Here is an 18,592-nt window from a genome sequence, read left to right on the forward strand (position 1 = left end):
GGATAATTAGGTTAAGGAAAGGGATAGCTAAAATTATCCAAGACGCTACTCGAAAATATCTAGCTACAACCAGGTCTGCCCTGACAACAGTCTTGTTTTCAACTAATACAGTCGTGGTCAAAAGTCTTGAGAATGACACAAGTATTGGTCTCCACAAAGTTTGCTGCCTCAGTGCTTGATGATGGCAATTTGCATATACTCCAGAATGTCATGAAGAGTGATCAGATGAATTGCAATTAATTGCAAAGTCCCTGGCAGCTTCATGAAAATGAACTTAATCCCAAAAAAACATTTCCACTGCATTTCAATCCTGCCACAAAAGGACCAGCTGCCATCATGTCAGTGATTGTCTCGTTAACACAAGTGAGAGTGTTGATGAGGACAAGGCTGGAGATCATTCTGTCATGCTGATTGAGTCAGAATAACAGACTGGAAGCTTTAAAAGGAGGGTGGTGCTTGAAATCATTGTTCTTCCTCTGTCAACCACGGTTACCTGCAAGGAAACACGTGCCGTCATCATTGCTTTGCACAAAAAGGGCTTCACAGGCAAGGATATTGCTGCTAGTAAGATTGCACCTAAATCAACCATTTATCGGATCATCAAGAACTTCAAGGAGAGAGGTTCAATTGTTGTGAAGAAGGCGTCAGGGCGCCCAAGAAAGTCCAGCAAGCACCAGGACCGTCTCCTAAAGTTGATTCAGCTGCGGGATCAGGGCACCACCAGTGCAGAGCTTGCTCAGGAATGGCAGCAGGCAGGTGTGAGTGCATCTGCACTCACAGTGAGGCGAAGACTTTTGGAGGATGGCCTGGTGTCAAGAAGGGCAGCAAAGAGGCCCCTTCTCTCCAGGAAAAACTTCAGGGACAGAGTCATTTTCTCTGATGAATCCCCTTTCCGATTGTTTGGGCCATCCGGAAAACACCTTGTCCGGAGAAGACAAGGTGAGCGCTACCATCAGTCCTGTGTCATGCCAACAGTAAAGCATCCTGAGACCATTCATGTGTGGGGTTGCTTCTCTGCCAAGGGAGTGGGCTCACTCACAATTTTGCCTAAGAACACATCCATGAATAAAGAATGGTACCAACACATCCTCAGAGAGCTCACAACCATCCAAGAACAGTTTGGTGACGACCAATGCCTTTTCCAGCATGATGGAGCACCTTGCCATAAGGCAAAAGTGATAACTAAGTGGCTCGGGGAACAAAACATCGACATTTTGGGTCCATGGCCAGGAAACTCCCCAGACCTTAATCCCATTGAGAACTTGTGGTTGATCCTCAAGAGGCGGGTGGACAAACAAAAACCCACAACTTCTGACAAACTCCAAGCATTGATTATGCAAGAATGGGCTGCCATCAGTCAGGATGTGGCCCAGAAGTTAATTGACAGCATGCCAGGGCGGATTGCAGAGGTCTTGAAAAAGAAGGGTCAACACTGCAAATATTGACTCTTTGCATAAACTCAATGTTATTGTCAATGAAAGCCTTTGACACTTATGGAATACTTGTAATTATACTTCAGTGTACCATAGTAACTACTAACATAAAGATCTAAGAACACTGAAGCAGCAAACTTTGTGGAGACCAATACTTGTGTCATTCTCAAAATCTTTGACCACGACTGTACAATTCGACGCTGGATGCTTCTCTTTTCTTGTGACCAATGTGCAATCCGGACTCCGACCTGCGAAGGGCAGCAATACGCAACACAGCGTCTAGTCTGCCGGAAATTCACGGGAAGAAGAAGTAGTAAACGGAAGTGAACAGTGACTGAGAACAATTTCCGCGTTAGCGTTTTTATTGTTATTTAACCCCTTGGAACTCAACATATGACTCATTTAACTGCACAGCATTACATACAAGGCGGTGTTTAATTTGCGTTGGAGACAGGACTTGGTTGATAGAGGTTATTTAGGTAACGCTAGCTAGCTGCTAACAATGGCTAACTGTACGGCTTTTCACACTCAAATTGCCTCCATCATGGAGTTGCTAGCTAATGCAGCCGTGGCAGACATATGTAAACTCGTAGACGACGATTATGCAGTGTTTCGTTTGGAAATAACTCAAAGCCAGAAAGAAAACAGGGCATTGCGGAGGAAACTACAGCTATTGGAACTGAAGGTGGCACGGGAGCGCGCAGAGGGCACCGATAGTGTCAAGATCCTCGACCGATACAGAGGAATGCCAAGAGGTACATTTTGCAGTAGGTGGGGGCTGTCGCCCAGTTACGCTCTGCCCATGTATTCAGATGTGTTACCTAGAATTGGGCTCAGGACCAGATTGAGAAATCATAGGCCGGGGGCTTTACTTTAAAAAAAATATATATATAGCCCCTTCCAGGCACACCATACTTTTTTGTAAAGAAATCCGTGCACCAAGATGCAATTCGACGTGTTACATTTACTGTTGAAGAAAATGTCCCATTATAATAAAGCCATAATACCATTTATGATGTGTCATAGGCTACAGTTAAGCAGAGGCGTTTTTAGGATTTCCACACATGGGGAACGTCTGTTAATGGAATAATTGCATTTCATGCTATTCTACTTCATTTACATGACAGAAGACATTAGCAAAATCTTTATTAATTTCACAAAAATGACCGAAATGAGTGGCTACATTGACAAACTGAGATCAATCTGGTCTTGAATTCAAACTCACCTAATGATGAAGATGAAGCCATAGGCCACTACTCACAGTGATGGCCGATGCGCTCCTCTTGGCAATAGCCTATCTCAAGAAGAGCTACTTTGAAAAACAGTGCTGCTGTTGGCAAATAAATGGGAGTTGTTGAGAAAATAAGTTTATTTTGGTTTTACAGACAGATTAGTCTTCTATTTTCAGCAGTAGGCATTTGCTTTCCAAGCTGTATGTTTTTTCCCCCCACTATTGTATTTTCAAATGAGCAAAAGGCCAATGGAAAGCCACAACCAACCATAGAAATATAATCCATAGATGGCAGTTCCCATTCAAGTCATGAATGGTTTAAATCCAGTTGTAGAATCTATGCCAAGGCCTCCTGTAGCTCAGTTGGTAGAGTATGGCGCTTGCAATGCCAGGGTTGTGGGTTCGATTCCCACGGGGGGCCAGTATGAAAAATGTATGCACTCACTAACTGTAAGTCGCTCTGGATAAGAGCGTCTGCTAAATGACTAAAATGTAAGGCGCATTGAAGCTGTTCTGGCAGTTCGTGGTGGCCCAACACCCTTTTAAGACTCTTTATGTTGGTGTTTCCTTTATTTTGGCAGTTACGTGTATGTGCTTGTGAGAAATTTTTTTTTAGGAACGATTGATCCTCTGTGGCTAAATTATGCTATCTGGTGTATTTTGAACATTGAGAGCAGGCTCCCGTGGTTGGATAATAAATAAATACGTTTATTTTTTATTTATTTTGCCTCTTGGGCCCGCTATGGGTTTGGGCCCAGCCCCTGATTCACACAATTGACCAGTCACATTTTTTTATTATGCAGTTAATTTTATTTTATGAATCAGTTACCCAATCAAGGCAGGGCCCCATACCTCCTCTCCTCCCCCCAGCTGACGACTAGCAGCAGCAGGCTGTCTACACTTATTGAGAGCGGGCTCCTGAATCGTCCTGTAGTTGGCAGTTGCAGTAAAACAAAGATGTACTACATATCTAAAACTGTATAATATATATAGTGTGTGTATATATATATATATTTATTTTTTTGTACTTTTTTTTTTGCTGCCTCTTGGTCCCCCACGGGTCTGGGCCCAGGGGCTTCAGCCTCGGTAAGCCCCTGCATTAATCCGGCCCTGATTGGGCTTGGTCAGTTTTTGGATCGTATGCAATAATGCCCCTGATTACTGCTATCTTGCACAAACACACTATCATATTCTAACCAGATTCTTCATTTACTGAATTTCCTATAATTTACTCATTTAAAACAATATGATGCATGGAACATAATCAATCGATCTATAAATCTTATATCAAGAAGTTATGCGAAGTCATCCTTGCCAATTCTAGACATTGTCAATAGTGTACAATATAGCGTTGAGCATTGACAGTAGCTAAACTAACCACCTCTTTTCCCCCAATCACTCTCTCAGGTGAAGGACATCTCACTGGAGGCTACAGGAGCTTTGTGAAGCCAGCGGGATGCAATACATGGAGAGATGACCAACCAATCACTGTTGATGAGGGGAGTGGAACCTCAACCCAGCATGTTATTGTGATAGAGGTTAGTGTAATAGTATTACATAAAAATTACAGTACATCAAATGTGGCCAGTTTATATCAGAAAAGGCTCCCCTCAGCTATTCACTTCCTTACGTGTACATCCTTATTTATCTGCCATAGGGGAGCTTGTGAGATGACATTGTTATCCAATTCCAGTCAAGTATCGGTAGTAACATCCGCTATTCTTGTGTCAGTCTGCAGATGCAGAGGCTGCAAGTCCTGGGGTCAAGCAGGGTAGGACTGAAGTAGAGGACCCACAACACAGCAAAGACATCCAGACTGGAGCGCCCCCTGTAGCCACGGAGGACCCCACCACCGCTGCCCGACGCAGCATCACGGAGGTCAGTGGAACGCCGAACGCCGTCCTCAAGTCAGAGACAGACGCCGACATTTTAACTGTAACACACAGGCTCTTACACACAGGATCTGACCACAGATCAGACAGGCTTGGGCCACTGGGCTGTCCTCCTGCTCCCGGCTCAGAGTATTTACCCGTATTTCACCAGAGCCAGAGGACTGTTAATTCCTGTGGTGATGGTGATGCGTTAGACACTGGTGGTGATGATCTGTCTTGTTCTTACACTACAGAGATGGACCCTGGCAACATGCCCTTGGGTTTAGAGACACAGACTGATCTGTCTAGAGAGGACTGCAACCAGTACAGTAGTAGTGTATACTCTGAAGGGTGCCTAGATAAGAAAGGGAAGGTTATAGTCGTTGATGAGGTGACTGTGAAAGAGGAGGGCGACGCACCTTCCAGATGGAATTCGGATAGTCACCTAGGAGACAGACACTCACAGGGCAGAGATTTCTTACATTACAGAGAAAGCTTAGAGACAAATATAAATATTGTCACCCACTCCCCTTTACACGAGTTCAGGGATCCCGACCCAGTGACCACGTCACTGGCACCTTCCGATTCACACGGCTGCGTCCTTTTCGATCAGGTATTGAACTCAAACGACCAAAGAGCCAAGGCTCGGGTAGGGGGAGCAACATCAGGCAATAGTAAAGAGAAACGGTTCCTCTGCATGTTCTGTAACAAAGGCTTCAGCAGCCTCCAGAAGGTGGAGATCCACCAGAGGGTCCACACAGGGGAGAAACCTTACAGCTGTACCCAGTGTCACATGCGCTTTGCCCAGGCTGGTCATCTGAAGAGGCACCAGAGGGTCCACACAGGGGAGAAACCCTACAGCTGCCCCCAGTGTGAGAAGAGGTTTTCCCGCCAGGAACAGCTGAAGATGCACCTGAAGGTCCATACGGGATAGAGGCCGCTCACCTGTACGCGCTGAGGGAAGAGATTCTCAGAGAGGATACACCAGCAGAAAAACCATTCTGCTCTATAACATGTAAAGTAACCATTCCACTAGGTAGCTTCTGACGTTTAGATCAATCTCTGCATTAAAGACAAAGATACATTTTCATTGTCAGCAGAAAACATCAACAGATGCATTTGGAATAATGAGCGTAAGACTAACAGTGTTGAATATTCCTGGGTAGAATATTGCATCCAGACTTTGTGTGAAAATGAATGCCTAAAAAGTCTGTTACATATTGTGTTTGTACTGTGTAGGCTATATGATGTTCACAAATGCCTGTTTCATTACTTCTGTTCAACTACTGTTTTTTTCCCCCAATACACTTTTAATGAGAAAATGTATGCAGTTTATCGAGTTTGTGCAGATTTTTAGTTGAGACTAGTGACGGGGGCATTTTCATGTTTCAGCATGACAATGCCCCTGTGCAAAAAGCGAGGTCCATACAGAGCCCTGACCTCAACCCATCAAACACCTTTGGGATGAATTGGAACACCGACTGCGAGCCATGCCTAATCACCCAACATCAGTGCCCGACCTCACTAATGCTCTTGTGGCTGAATGGAAGCAAGTCCCTGCAGCAATGTTCCAACATCTAGTGAAAAGCCTTCCCAGAAGAGTGGAGGCTGTTATAGCAGCAAAGGGGGGACCAACTCCATATTAATGCCCATGATTTTTGAATGACATGTGCGACAAGCAGGTGTCCACATACTTTTTGTCATGTAGTGTATTTAAGGAGAGCAAATTGATATACAATCCCGAAATCAGCTAACGGTCAACAGTAAAACAAAGCTTAAAATTATGTTTGAGTGAAAGTTAATGGTGAATTCGCTTCCGGACATGGTAGACTCCTCCTCACCACTGTGTTGAGATCAGCTGTGCGGGTGAATTTAGCACGTATTGATGCTTTAACGAGACATCAGCTGCCGATATTCTAGTGCCATCGATGTTCTTAGACCACTGCGCCACTCAGGAGGACATTTCACTGATGTGTAAATGATCAGACTATTGATTTTACTTCTTGAAAACATTTCCTTCCTCTCCGGCAACTGAGTTAGGAAGGACGCCTTTATCTTTGTAGTCACTGGGTGTAATTAATAACTTCACCATGCTCAAAGGGATATTCAATGTCTATTTTTTTTTATCCGTCTACCAATAGGTGCCCTTCTTTGTGAGGCATTGAAAAACCTCCCAGGTCTTTGTGGTTGAATCTGTGTTTGAAATTCGTAATTGTATGTGTGGTGTACAGAGATGAGGTAGTCATTCAAACACACAGAGAGAGTCCATGCAATTTATTATGACTGGTTATGCAAATGTTTACTCCTGAACTTACTTAGGCTTGCCATAACAAAGCGGTCTTCACTATTATTCTATGATGTAGAAAATAGTAAAAAATAAAGAAAAACCTTTTCGGAGAAGTCATTATTGATGAAGAACTGAGATGAGAACTGAGCTTTTTGGCCATGCACACCAGTGGTGGCTTTGGCGTTGAAATGAGAATGCATAAGCAGATAAGAACCCCATACCTATTGTAAAATATGGTGGTGGATCTTTGATGTTATGGGGCTGTTTTGTTTTCACTGGTCCTGGGGCCCTTGTTAAGGTCAAGGGGCATCAGAAACTTTACCCAGTACTAGGACATTTTAGCCAAAAACCTGGATCTTCCAGAAAGACAATAACCCCAAGCACACATCAAAATCCACAAATAAATAGTTGATTGACCACAGAATCTGTCTCCGGACCCAAATCCCATTGAATACCTGTGGTTTGAATTGAAGAGGGCAGTCCATAAGCGCAAACGAAGGATATCAAGGATCTGGAAAGATTCCGTATGGAGGAATGGTCTAAACTCCCTCCCTACGCACAACCATTGGTCGATGCTTGCAACGTCTGAGCAGGGGAACGTGACCATGATGTGGTTAGTTGATACGTCAAATACCTATCCAGGTGTTGTAAGGAGTCAGCAACCTATGAGTAGAGAAACGCACCCATTGAGATGCATAGATTGCCGTCATATCTTGTCCATAGACTGCTTACAGGGTAAGGAAACCAATGTGTAATTTTGTAATTTGGGTTTACTATCCCTTTAAACCTAACCTATGACCTGACCCATCACCTTATATATTACTGCCCCACAGTGGCAAGAAGTGACATCCCAAAAAACACAAACAATATGATGATTTGGATATGAAGCGCGAAAATGATAATATAGTTAGCATTGACTTGCATTGGATTTGTGCCACAAATGCTAAAAAGTTATCATTTGAAACCGTGGCCAGGTATGCTCATCCCCAGAATCTCTTTACGTGTCTATTTTCAAAGGATAAAGCTAACAACTTTAACAACTTTATAGTTAAGAACACAATAACAATATGGAAGAACATTCAATGTATTATACAAGAACCAATATCCCTCACTAACAACACAACCCTATGGAACAATCCTTGGATAGCTTTTCAGAATTCACCGATAAATTGGACCACATGGAAAACAAAAGGTATAGAAAACCGTACATGACTTGGTAACAGGAAATAAATGTATGTCCATGACAGAATGAAAAAGTAATTCTGGACTGACCAATGTAGCTAGTTTCAAATACATGCAAATCAATTTTGATTTGAAATCTTTTGGACATCAGAGCAACCTTAAGGGAATCTTATTCAAGTCAGAAAAGGATGTTCATATGATAGGGAAGATATACAAAACCTTGCAGAGAGCACATCCATCTGACAATCTCTTAGAAAGAAATATAAACTATTGGAACCAAGACTTAAAAATAACTGATGTTGGCACAAGATGGAGGGAAAGTTGGAGCATAACTAATGAAAATGTACGGTTAATCCAGTATAAACTATATTATACAAGACAAAATTCACAAATTCTACAGCACAACAGCAGAGTCATGTCTTAAGTGTAAAACTAATAATGACTCCATAATCCATGCTTTTTGGTAATGCTATAAAGTCCAAAAGTTGTGGGTGGAGCTAGAAAGTTGGCTGTCAGAAGTATTACAATGTAAACTTACTTTTAATCAGTCTATCTGCATATATCAAGACATGGCATATGGGGGGTGTAGTGAGATACCCAATGTGCTGGACGATTCTCTTATCACTCATCTTGAAAAAACATCAAAGCAGAGATGTCTGCCAGGCACACAGAGATACATGTGTATGTGTGGTTTTCATATAACACACACACTAACAAACACCTACTTTACGAAATAGTTAAGTCGGGTTTGTCTGATGATGACTTTTCACTTTATCATAGCTGACTCATATTTACCAACAACATCATATTTATGTCCACCATGATGGGTTTAACAACAATGAAGTCATTCTGTAACTACAGTAAAGGACTCAAACGTAGTGGGGATGGTTAAACACTCCATGTTGAAAGTGTGTTTATTATCTGTGTGTGTGTGTGTGTACGTACCTGGGGGTGTGTATGTCTGTGTAATCTGTATCACCTCTCTCTTCCAGGAGGAGGAGGTTCCAGAGGTGCTGCTGGTGAAAGAGGAGGGGTGTGAGGAGGGTCTGGGGAACCCTGAGGGGACCATGGTCATGGAAGACAACCAGACAACACCTCCTCCTGAGCCCACAGAGGAACCAGCTGAGCGGCACAGGACCACACACAGTCTCACTGAGGTGAGCCCACTGTAAACTACTGTCTGAATAGTATTCCACTAAGGTTCTCTGAGTACAACATTGGTAGTAAGTGCTGAGAATAGAGAAATGTTACTCCTACTTTAATGGGTAAATATAAAAGCTATGCATGAAGCCTCTGCAGTCCTAAGTCACTTAGTCTAGTTGACATATTTAGGACACCTCATGACCAGGATGGCATATGGAATTGTTTTAAGAAGGTCATATCATGGATCATTTAGCTATTTGATTTAGAACATTTGTTTGATACCTAAAGGGGTCCTAAAGTTCTAAATCCAATAGCTAATGATCCATGATATGACCTTCAAAACAATTCCATATGCCAGCTTAGAACAACCCCCCCAACAGCTTAACCCCCACCTGTGGACGTCGGGCCCTCATACCACCCTCATGGAGTCTGTTTCTGACCGTTTGAGCAGACGGGGGTTGTTCTAAGCTGGCATATGGAATTGTTTTAAGAAGGTCATATCATGGATCATTTAGCTATTTGATTTATAACATTTGTTTGATACCTAAAGGGGTCCTAAAGTTCTAAATCAAATAGCTAAATGATAGGCAATTAGCAAGACACCCCCAATAAAGAAGTGGTTCTGCAGGTGGTGACTACAGACCACTTCTCAGTTCCTATGCTTCCTGGCTGATGTTTTGGTCACTTTTGAATGCTGGCGGTGCTTTCACACTAGTGGTAGCATGAGACGGAGTCTACAACCCACACAAGTGGCTCAGGTAGTGCAGCTCATCCAGGATGGCACATCAATGCGAGCTGTGGCAAGAAGGTTTGCTGTGTCTGTCAGCGTAGTGTCCAGAGCATGGAGGCGCTACCAGGAGACAGGCCAGTACATCAGGAGACGTGGAGGAGGCCGTAGGATGGCAACAACCCAGCAGCAGGAACGCTACCTCTGCCTTTGTGCAATGAGGAGCAGGAGGAGCACTGCCAGAGCCCTGCAAAATGACCTCCAGCAGGCCACAAATGTGCATGTGTCTGCTCAAACGGTCAGAAACAGACTCCATGAGGGTGGTATGAGGGCCCGACGTCCACAGGTGGGGGTTGTGCTTACAGCCTAACACCGTGCAGGACGTTTGGCATTTGCCAGAGAACACCAAGATTGGCAAATTCGCCACTGGCGCCCTGTGCTCTTCACAGATGAAAGCAGGTTCACACTGAGCACATGTGACAGACGTGACAGAGTCTGGAGACGCCGTGGAGAACGTTCTGCTGCCTGCAACATCCTCCAGCATGACCGGTTTGGTGGTGGGTCAGTCATGGTGTGGGGTGGCATTTCTTTGGGGGGCCGCACAGCCCTCCATGTGCTCGCCAGAGGTAGCCTGACTGCCATTAGGTACCGAGATGAGATCCTCAGACCCCTTGTGAGACCATATGCTGGTGCGGTTGGCCCTGGGTTCCTCCTAATGCAAGACAATGCTAGACCTCATGTGGCTGGAGTGTGTCAGCAGTTCCTGCAAGAGGAAGGCATTGATGCTATGGACTGGCCCGCCCGTTCCCCAGACCTGAATCCAATTGAGCACATCTGGGACATCATGTCTCGCTCCATCCACCAACGCCACGTTGCACCACAGACTGTCCAGGAGTTGGCGGATGCTTTAGTCCAGGTCTGGGAGGAGATCCCTCAGGAGACCATCCGCCACCTCATCAGGAGCATGCCCAGGCGTTGTAGGGAGGTCATACAGGCATGTGGAGGCCACACACACTACTGAGCCTCATTTTGACATGTTTTAAGGACATTACATCAAAGTTGGATCAGCCTGTAGTGTGGTTTTCATTTACATTTACATTTTAGTCATTTAGCAGACGCTCTTATCCAGAGCGACTTACATGAGCAATTAGGGTTAAGTGCCTTGCTCAAGGGCACATCGACAGATTTTTCACCTAGTCGGCTCGGGGATTAGAACCAGCGACCTTTCGGTTACTGGCACAACGCTCTTAACCACTAAGCTACCTGCCGTCCCGTTTTCCACTTTAATTTTGAGGGGGACTCCAAATCCAGACCTCCATGGGTTGATACATTTGATTTCCATTGATAATTTTTGTGTGATTTTGTTGTCAGCACATTCAACTATGTAAAGATTTTTTTTTTAATAAGATTATTTCATTCATTCAGATCAAGGATGTGTTGTTTAAGTGTTCCCTTCATTTTTTTGAGCAGTGTATATTTGTACACATATTTAACCCCTTATTTTTGTTGGCACAAAAGTACCTCAATACTTCCATTCATTTGTATGGATTACCTTTAGACCAGTCCCGTGACACTTGTGGGGGTTGTAGACCAAATGGAGAACACCATCGTGTTCTACAGTGGGGTGATATTAGTTTGAAGCGTAGAACACAATCGTGAGTCTCCCCTTTCTATGGAGTGTTCATTCATATTAGTTTTGTAGGCCAAATCGTTTGGATACTACAGACGTTTTCGTGAGAATACCAATTTTTGGGATGTCTCCTGGTCTGACAAACAGCGCTGTAGCTCTGCCACTTTCCACCGCAGTTGCGCAAGGGCGGCATAAGCAGACGCGGTGGATTGAGACGCAGCCCATGCAAAGAAACATACAGTATCTCTATCTTAAACTGACGGATTTTGATGGGGATTTTTTTTGTTACTTCAATTCTAGGGCAGAGATGGGTAACTTTGATAGGGGTGGGGGCCACAAAAAAATTGAGCTCATCATGAGGGGCCGCAGTGGCTCTCCCACCCCCCCCACCTTGCAAGCAAAACATTTTAGCGGCCCCCCTCATCCCTCGTGACAGCGAAGAGAAACATTTGTAGTTTTAAAGTTCATTTCATGTAATTCTGCACATTTTGCCATGGAGCGTAGAGAAGATTTTGCAATTTTATAACTAATTTCATGCAATTCTACTCATTTTACCATAGGGTGGAGGCAAATGTTTGCAGATTTTATTATGATAACTGATGATCAATGGGCCCCACACCGGTTGGTAGTTCGACCATGCTTACTACAAGTTTAGATAGCTGGCCGCTAGACTCATTTACCAATAAAAAATAAAAAAAGTGCTGACATGGGCTAATTGAGTGACTGCTGAGGCACAACCAAATTTCGAAATTGCACCTTGTGTATTCTATTATTCTAACTCTCAACAATATGTTGAGACCCCGACTGAGTTCCTAACAATTATTATTTTTATTGGTCCGCAGGCCTACGAAAGGGGGTCAGGCCACCAGTTGCCCATCCCTGCTCTAGGGGTTAACCTCAGACCTTATTTTCTGCGTTTATCATAAAACCCAATCTTTCCCCATTCATTTCACCTGTAACAATGGCTGAACGAACCAGAGGTAACTCATTTCTGTTTTCTATTACTCAAGCTGGTGAGCTCTATAGAGTTCAAAGTTGGCAATACCTCATCGCCACATCGCGATTTGCAAAAATGTCAATGAGTGTCATCATTATCTTTCCTTTGTGTAATCTCTAGTGGACAGACTGCGGAAACATTCAATGGGACCGTAGATCTGTCATGGTACAATGGGATGCATGAGATCAGCAGCAGTAGTTCCTGTGCTTGGGTTTTTCCTCACTGGTTATTTAGGCAAATCACGATTTCGCAGATGTTAGCATCTTTTGTATTTCGGAAGTGGATGGGACATTTGGCCCATAGACTTACCCATAACTTGCAAAGAGAGGGTGGAGCTCTTCGTTCCGGTTCCGATCCTCATTCTATCTCTTCTCTTAACACGTATAGACCCAGAACTTAATCAAGCATCTGAGCAATTATGCAAGACTTTAGTTCTGGGTTAACTGATATTACCTTTTGCGGTACCTCAAACTGTTGTGATTACCAGCTGAGATATAAACTTTTATGAGTTGGTTTTACTCCTGGCTCAGACTTTATCTAGGTACTGTCTTAACATCATCCTAAAAACCTACTCTGAACTGGGAGTTATGATGCTCATTGACATTGTTGCAAATTATGGGGAATAACCAATCGCGGTGAGGCATCGCCAGCTGTGAACTATATAGCACGCTTCAGACAACCGCGGTGAATGTGACTACATCTTAATTTTCTAAATTGCTTTGGCACAGAAGCCTAGGCATCAAGTCACCTGCTGATAATGTTGCGTACAACGTTGCATATAATGTTTGAAAGGTTTATCATTTTCATCGAACACAATCAAAGTTAACATAAGCCCTAAATGCCATCAATTGCCCAATTTATAGGCATGCCCAATTTATTTATAACGTGATGTTGCGCTCCAAAGGAATTACTTGAAATAACATGATGTAGGTAATTAAATAATAATAATACAAACTTTTCCCACAGCCCCAGCTAACACACCTGACTCCAACAATCAACTAATCATGATCTTCAGTTTAGAATGCAATTAGTTGAATCAGCTGTGTTTGCTAGAGATGTGGGGAAAGTGTGACACCACTCCGGCGCCCAAGGACTGGAGTTACCCATCACTTGATATAAGGCATGTGGAATACAATCAGGGAGAACTCTCTTCAGCTGGTGGCGCTAATAAGAGAGGCTGTGGTAGATTATACAGGTTGGTCCTCAGGGTGAGGGGTACTGTGGTCAATGTCTCCACCTAGTGGTAAAATACAGAAAAGGAAACAATAAAACACTTGGAAAGGCCGGGCAAGCATATTTAATCTGCAGTAGATATAATTGATGTAAAACCATTACTGTAAGTTTTAGAACACATCAAATCTAATTTTATTTGTCACATGCCGTATACAACAGGTGTAGACCTTACCGTGAAATGCTTACTTACAAGCCCTTAACCAACAATGCAGTTTTAAGAAAAATAAGAGTTAAGAAAATATTTTCTAAATAAACTAAAGTAAAAATCAAGTAATAAAATAACAATAACGAGGCTATATACAGGGGGTACCGGTACAGAGTCAATGTGCGGGGTACACGTTAGTCGAGGTTGTTGCATATGTTTGTTATTGGAAAATAAACAACAGGGTTAAGCAAAACAGAGCGGGGGTTCGGGTCACTGGGCTTACAAAGGGAAGGGGCCTTTCACAGAAACATACTATAGTCCTTCTCTAGGTTAAGATGATATAGCAATATCAAAACATTATTCTACTAACTTCAAAGCAATTGCATGTGGCTGCATGTGGCTCAGGAACCACTGGCTCGCTGCATTTTCTATTACCAAGACTGGTAACTGGTAAGGACAGCTCACGAGGTCTCTTAAATATATGTCGACTAGGTGGGACTCTTATGACTAAAGACGCTTCATGCATAGCTTTTATTTCGACCCATAAGTGTATGAGTAAAATGTATCTTCTCAGCACATCAAGTAATCAAATCCACTAACAACTTTGCATAGTATAAAATTAACTAACATGTTTGCATAGTACTCATAGCAATCCCTCAATGCCCAATCAGAAGTTGCTCCATAGTAGGGTGCACATATCAGATTTCTTGATCCAACATCCTCTTACTCTGTATCTCATACAGTCAGTAGACATGGAGGATGGGAAGCCTGATCTGCTGCTGGTCAAAGAGGAGACAATAGAAGATGGACCAGAGACCATTGATCTGCTGAGTGGACTAAAGATGGGGGAGCAAGGTAAGGGAGAAATACATATAGCCTACATACAGTAATAGATCTTCAGTGGGAATAGTGATGCACCTGGCTATTATTTTTTCTTAATTCATAAAATGAAATCAATACAGCGTATGTTTACATACAAAAACGCCACATTATAATGTATGAACTTGACCAGGTAATTGACAAAAAAAACTCCATATGTAGTTTTCTCTACCATGTTTGTAAAGTCAATTTTCTAAACTCTTCCTGCAGATGACTGGGTGGCCATCTTGGATTCCCAGACCCAGACAGGTGCAGCCAAGGGCCCAGGGGACAATGTCACTGAGCAGGCCAGGACCAGAGGCGACATAGTGGAGGTCAGTGGATGGGACAGCGTCTTCAACTCTGGGCTGGGGAGCAACACTGTTAATCACAACCAGAAAAAGACAGTGGAACATAAAACAACAACCAAACTTAGTCTCCATGACAACAGACTGGCTGAGACCAGGGCGAGGCGTAGATTTGGTCTGCGAGGGCGAGGAGGTGTCAGTATGCGGCGGGAGAGAACAGACACAGACTCGGCTAGCGATGCTCCGTCCTGCTCCTATAGTTGTGATTCAGAGAGACTGATGGCGCCTCAGGTTAACCCCGTAACAGGTGCTGCCTTCAGCCTGCCTTCTATAGGATCTATCAACTGGAACATGGACCCTGTGACAACACAGACACTTCCTGGCCTTCATCCTCCTCACACTCTCCTAATGTTAAACCAGACCTCGGACAATGCCAGTGCCTCAACACTAAATGGCTACACAAGCCCATTGACAAATGACAGTGGTAGTGATGCTATCAGTAGATCCGGTGGCAAAGAGAAGCGCTTCCCCTGTTCATTCTGTGGGAAAGCCTTCAGTTTCCGCAAACAGGTGGAGATCCACCAGAGAATGCACACAGGGGAGAAACCTTTCAGCTGCCAACTGTGCCGGGCCAGTTTTTCACAATCATCCAGCTTGAAGAGGCACCAGAGAGTCCACACAGGGGAGAAACCCTACAGCTGCCCCCAGTGTGAGAAGCGGTTCTCCCACCAGCACCATCTGAAGGTGCACCTGAAGGTCCACACGGGAGAGAGGCCGTTCGCCTGTACGCACTGCGGGAAGAGGTTCTCAGAGAGGAGCTACCTCAGGATACACCAGCAGCAAATGCACACGGCCCATGTATAGTGTATAGTGATATGTAATGTAGTACTAGTTAGTTTGTAGTTAATTCTGTTGGTTTTGGATGTAGTAGGGAACTGGATGAGGTGAACTGAGGAAAGCATGAGTATGATGAGGCAGAGGAAATGATATGGTGATGGTGTCTGTAAAAATGTTTCACTGATTAAGAGTGACAACTTTGTCCTGTTGTTTGATGATGTTTTGTAATGAGGAAATGATTGGGCCTTACTTTTTATGTTTACTTGACATAAAGTAGTGAAGCTGTGTGTAATGTGTAACCTTTTCCAAAGTATTCTAAAATAATTTTTTATCAAAGTGAGGGTACCAGATTTACAGAAAATCTAGTGTTACCATAGTGAGAAAAGTTATTCTACTTATATCGTTTTGTGGAATAAAAATACTGTACTATTTAAATACAAAGTTGACTCTCTGAATATTTTTGTTTTTCTTATCGGAGTCTTACCAAAATATGTCATTCTTGAATCAACACATTGCCATTTTTTAATAATAAACTCCAATGGCTCCATATTGTAAGGTACTTCAATCAGTGTTAGAGATTAACTTGTCTATGGTTAACATTTTATATTATCATGTCATGTTTCTGTGTGTACAGCAAAGAGTTTCTTATACAAACCTTTATGCTTTTCTGTTCAATTTGTGTTTACAGTCTTGCAGTCCATGAGGACCTGCTGATATCAGGTGTTGCTGGCAGGAGAGACTGGACCTCTGAAGTGGCTGGTCACAATCCCTGGCTCTAGATCAGAACCCTGGATCAGAAGCCGTCACTCTTCCTTCCCGAGTCAGAACAAGGACCCAACTGCGAATGACAGAGACAACACCACCACCACAAAGAAGACAACCAGCGGACAGGTGGACTGAACATCCTCAGTCCTGGTGGTCATCACAGAGACAGAGGCTCCAGTCAGGGATCTAGTCTGCAGCCCAGAACCTCAGTGCATGGCTACCCCACAAATACAGACAGGGTCAGGATGGGCGTTCACCACAAGAGGTACCTAGCCTATAACACAGCACACAATCCAAAGAACACCCGAACAATGGCTAGATGTCAAGGAGGGAGCGCAAAGACTAACCACCTGAAAGTGATTGCTGCTGCTTCTACTTCTTGTGGTGTCATTGGGTCACAACGTGGGAGGCTGAGCATTTGGACGGACGCTGTCAAGCCGTATGCCTGCCCTAAGTGTGGGAAGCGCTTCGCTGAGGCGAACTATGTGAAGAAGCACCAGACCGTTCACACCAAGGAGAGGCCCTTCAAGTGCAAACTGTTACAAGAGCTTCTCCTTCCTGAGTAGCCTTACCAGACATATGAATGTCCACAATGGGGAGGAATTGTAGCAGTGTGGCTTGAGATGTACACAGGGGATGTCTGGGAACTATTCTTTAGCTGACATTATAGTTATGTGAAGTGTCTTGGGGTAGGAGGGTAATTAAACACATACCCCTCATTAACTTGTCATTTGAAACAGGCTTGTGTAAATACCTGTTTTTAGAGAGACAGTAAACCTGGGCTATAACAATTACAGTTGAATATTTACCTTAGATGGAATAAAGTAATTTTTTAAAATGTTCTACTATATTCTTGCTAACACTGTTCTCTCTAAAACACTGATGAATAGGTTTGATGTGTAATGTAATAAGCAGTACTTTATTTCAAAGAACAGTGCGCATACCTTTTTTTATTTAACCACACCCTTTGCTCTATGATGACCCCAACCAACAAGATCCTTGAAGAAAGCCGTCGGTGAGACGCTGGAGTGATGGCGGAAGCGCAAGTGCTGTTTAAAGCTGATAGTGGGTCGAGTAGAGTAGTATTATCTACCCGTACAGTAGGTGGCGGCATGCACATCCAATTGTTGCGAACGCCATTATACCAGAGAAGAAGTAAAACAACATTTTTCGTCAGTGTAAACGGAAGTGAACATTGACCAAGAACAATTTCTTACGTTAGCGTTTTTGTTGTTATTTAGACGTTTATTAACACCCTGGAACTCAAAATATGAATATTTTAACTGCACAACATCACATACTTACCCCAGGTAGTCTTTAATTCGCGTTGGAGACAGGTCGTGGATGATAGATGTTATCTAGGTAACGCTAGCTAACTTAGCTGCTAACAATGGCTAACTGCATGGTTTTTCACACGCAAATAGCCTCCATTATGGAGGTGCTAGCGAATGCAGCCGTGGAAGAGATCTGTAAACTCGTAGACGACGACTATGCAGTGTTTCGTTTGGAAATAACTCAAAGCCAGAAAGAAAACAGGGGATTGCGGAAGAAACTACAGCTACTGGAACTGAAGACGGCACGAGAGCGCGCCCTTGCTAGTCGTCCCAGTAGTGTCAAACTCCTCGACCGATATAGAGGCTTGGCAAGAGGTACATTTTGATTTTGTTCAATGCGGGGGTTGGCGCCCCATTCCTCTCTGCGCATGTGTTCAGATGTGTTACCCAGAATTGGATCTTGTTCAGTGTTTTGGACAGTATGCAATACTTACCTTGATTACCTAGCCATTTTGCTATTTTTTTATTTGACCTTTATTTGACCAGGCTTCTTGCACAAAGACAATCATATTCTAACCAGATTCATGATTTGCTGAATGTCCTATTGTCAAACTCAATTAAAATAATCTGATGCATGGAAAATAATCAATCAATAAATAGTATATCAAGAA

General features: G+C 43.4%; 1 protein-coding gene across 1 annotated transcript; it reads left to right on the forward strand.

Moving 5' to 3' along the window:
- Window positions 1-1,743: 1,743 nt before the first annotated feature.
- Window positions 1,744-16,389, forward strand: LOC121563736. Its single transcript, XM_045218530.1, has 6 exons — window positions 1,744-2,188; window positions 4,072-4,202; window positions 4,396-4,542; window positions 8,997-9,161; window positions 14,623-14,734; window positions 14,969-16,389. Exons 1-6 carry the CDS (start codon window positions 1,936-1,938, stop codon window positions 15,907-15,909), a joined length of 1,749 nt encoding a protein of 582 aa, XP_045074465.1. The 5' UTR covers window positions 1,744-1,935; the 3' UTR covers window positions 15,910-16,389.
- The last annotated feature ends 2,203 nt before the right edge of the window (window positions 16,390-18,592 follow it).

This window comes from Coregonus clupeaformis, unplaced genomic scaffold (assembly GCF_020615455.1).
Source record: "Coregonus clupeaformis isolate EN_2021a unplaced genomic scaffold, ASM2061545v1 scaf1631, whole genome shotgun sequence".
NCBI lineage: Eukaryota > Metazoa > Chordata > Actinopteri > Salmoniformes > Salmonidae > Coregonus > Coregonus clupeaformis.

Excerpts from the sequence above, each read along its gene's own strand:
- LOC121563736 (XM_045218530.1), top strand. The coding sequence starts at position 1,936 with ATGGCTAACTGTACGGCTTTTCACACTCAAATTGCCTCCATCATGGAG. Across the intron at positions 2,189-4,071 it reads ATACAGAGGAATGCCAAGAG|GTGAAGGACATCTCACTGGA; the intron begins GTACATTTTGCA and ends TCACTCTCTCAG. Across the intron at positions 4,543-8,996 it reads CCCGACGCAGCATCACGGAG|GAGGAGGAGGTTCCAGAGGT; the intron begins GTCAGTGGAACG and ends TCTCTCTTCCAG.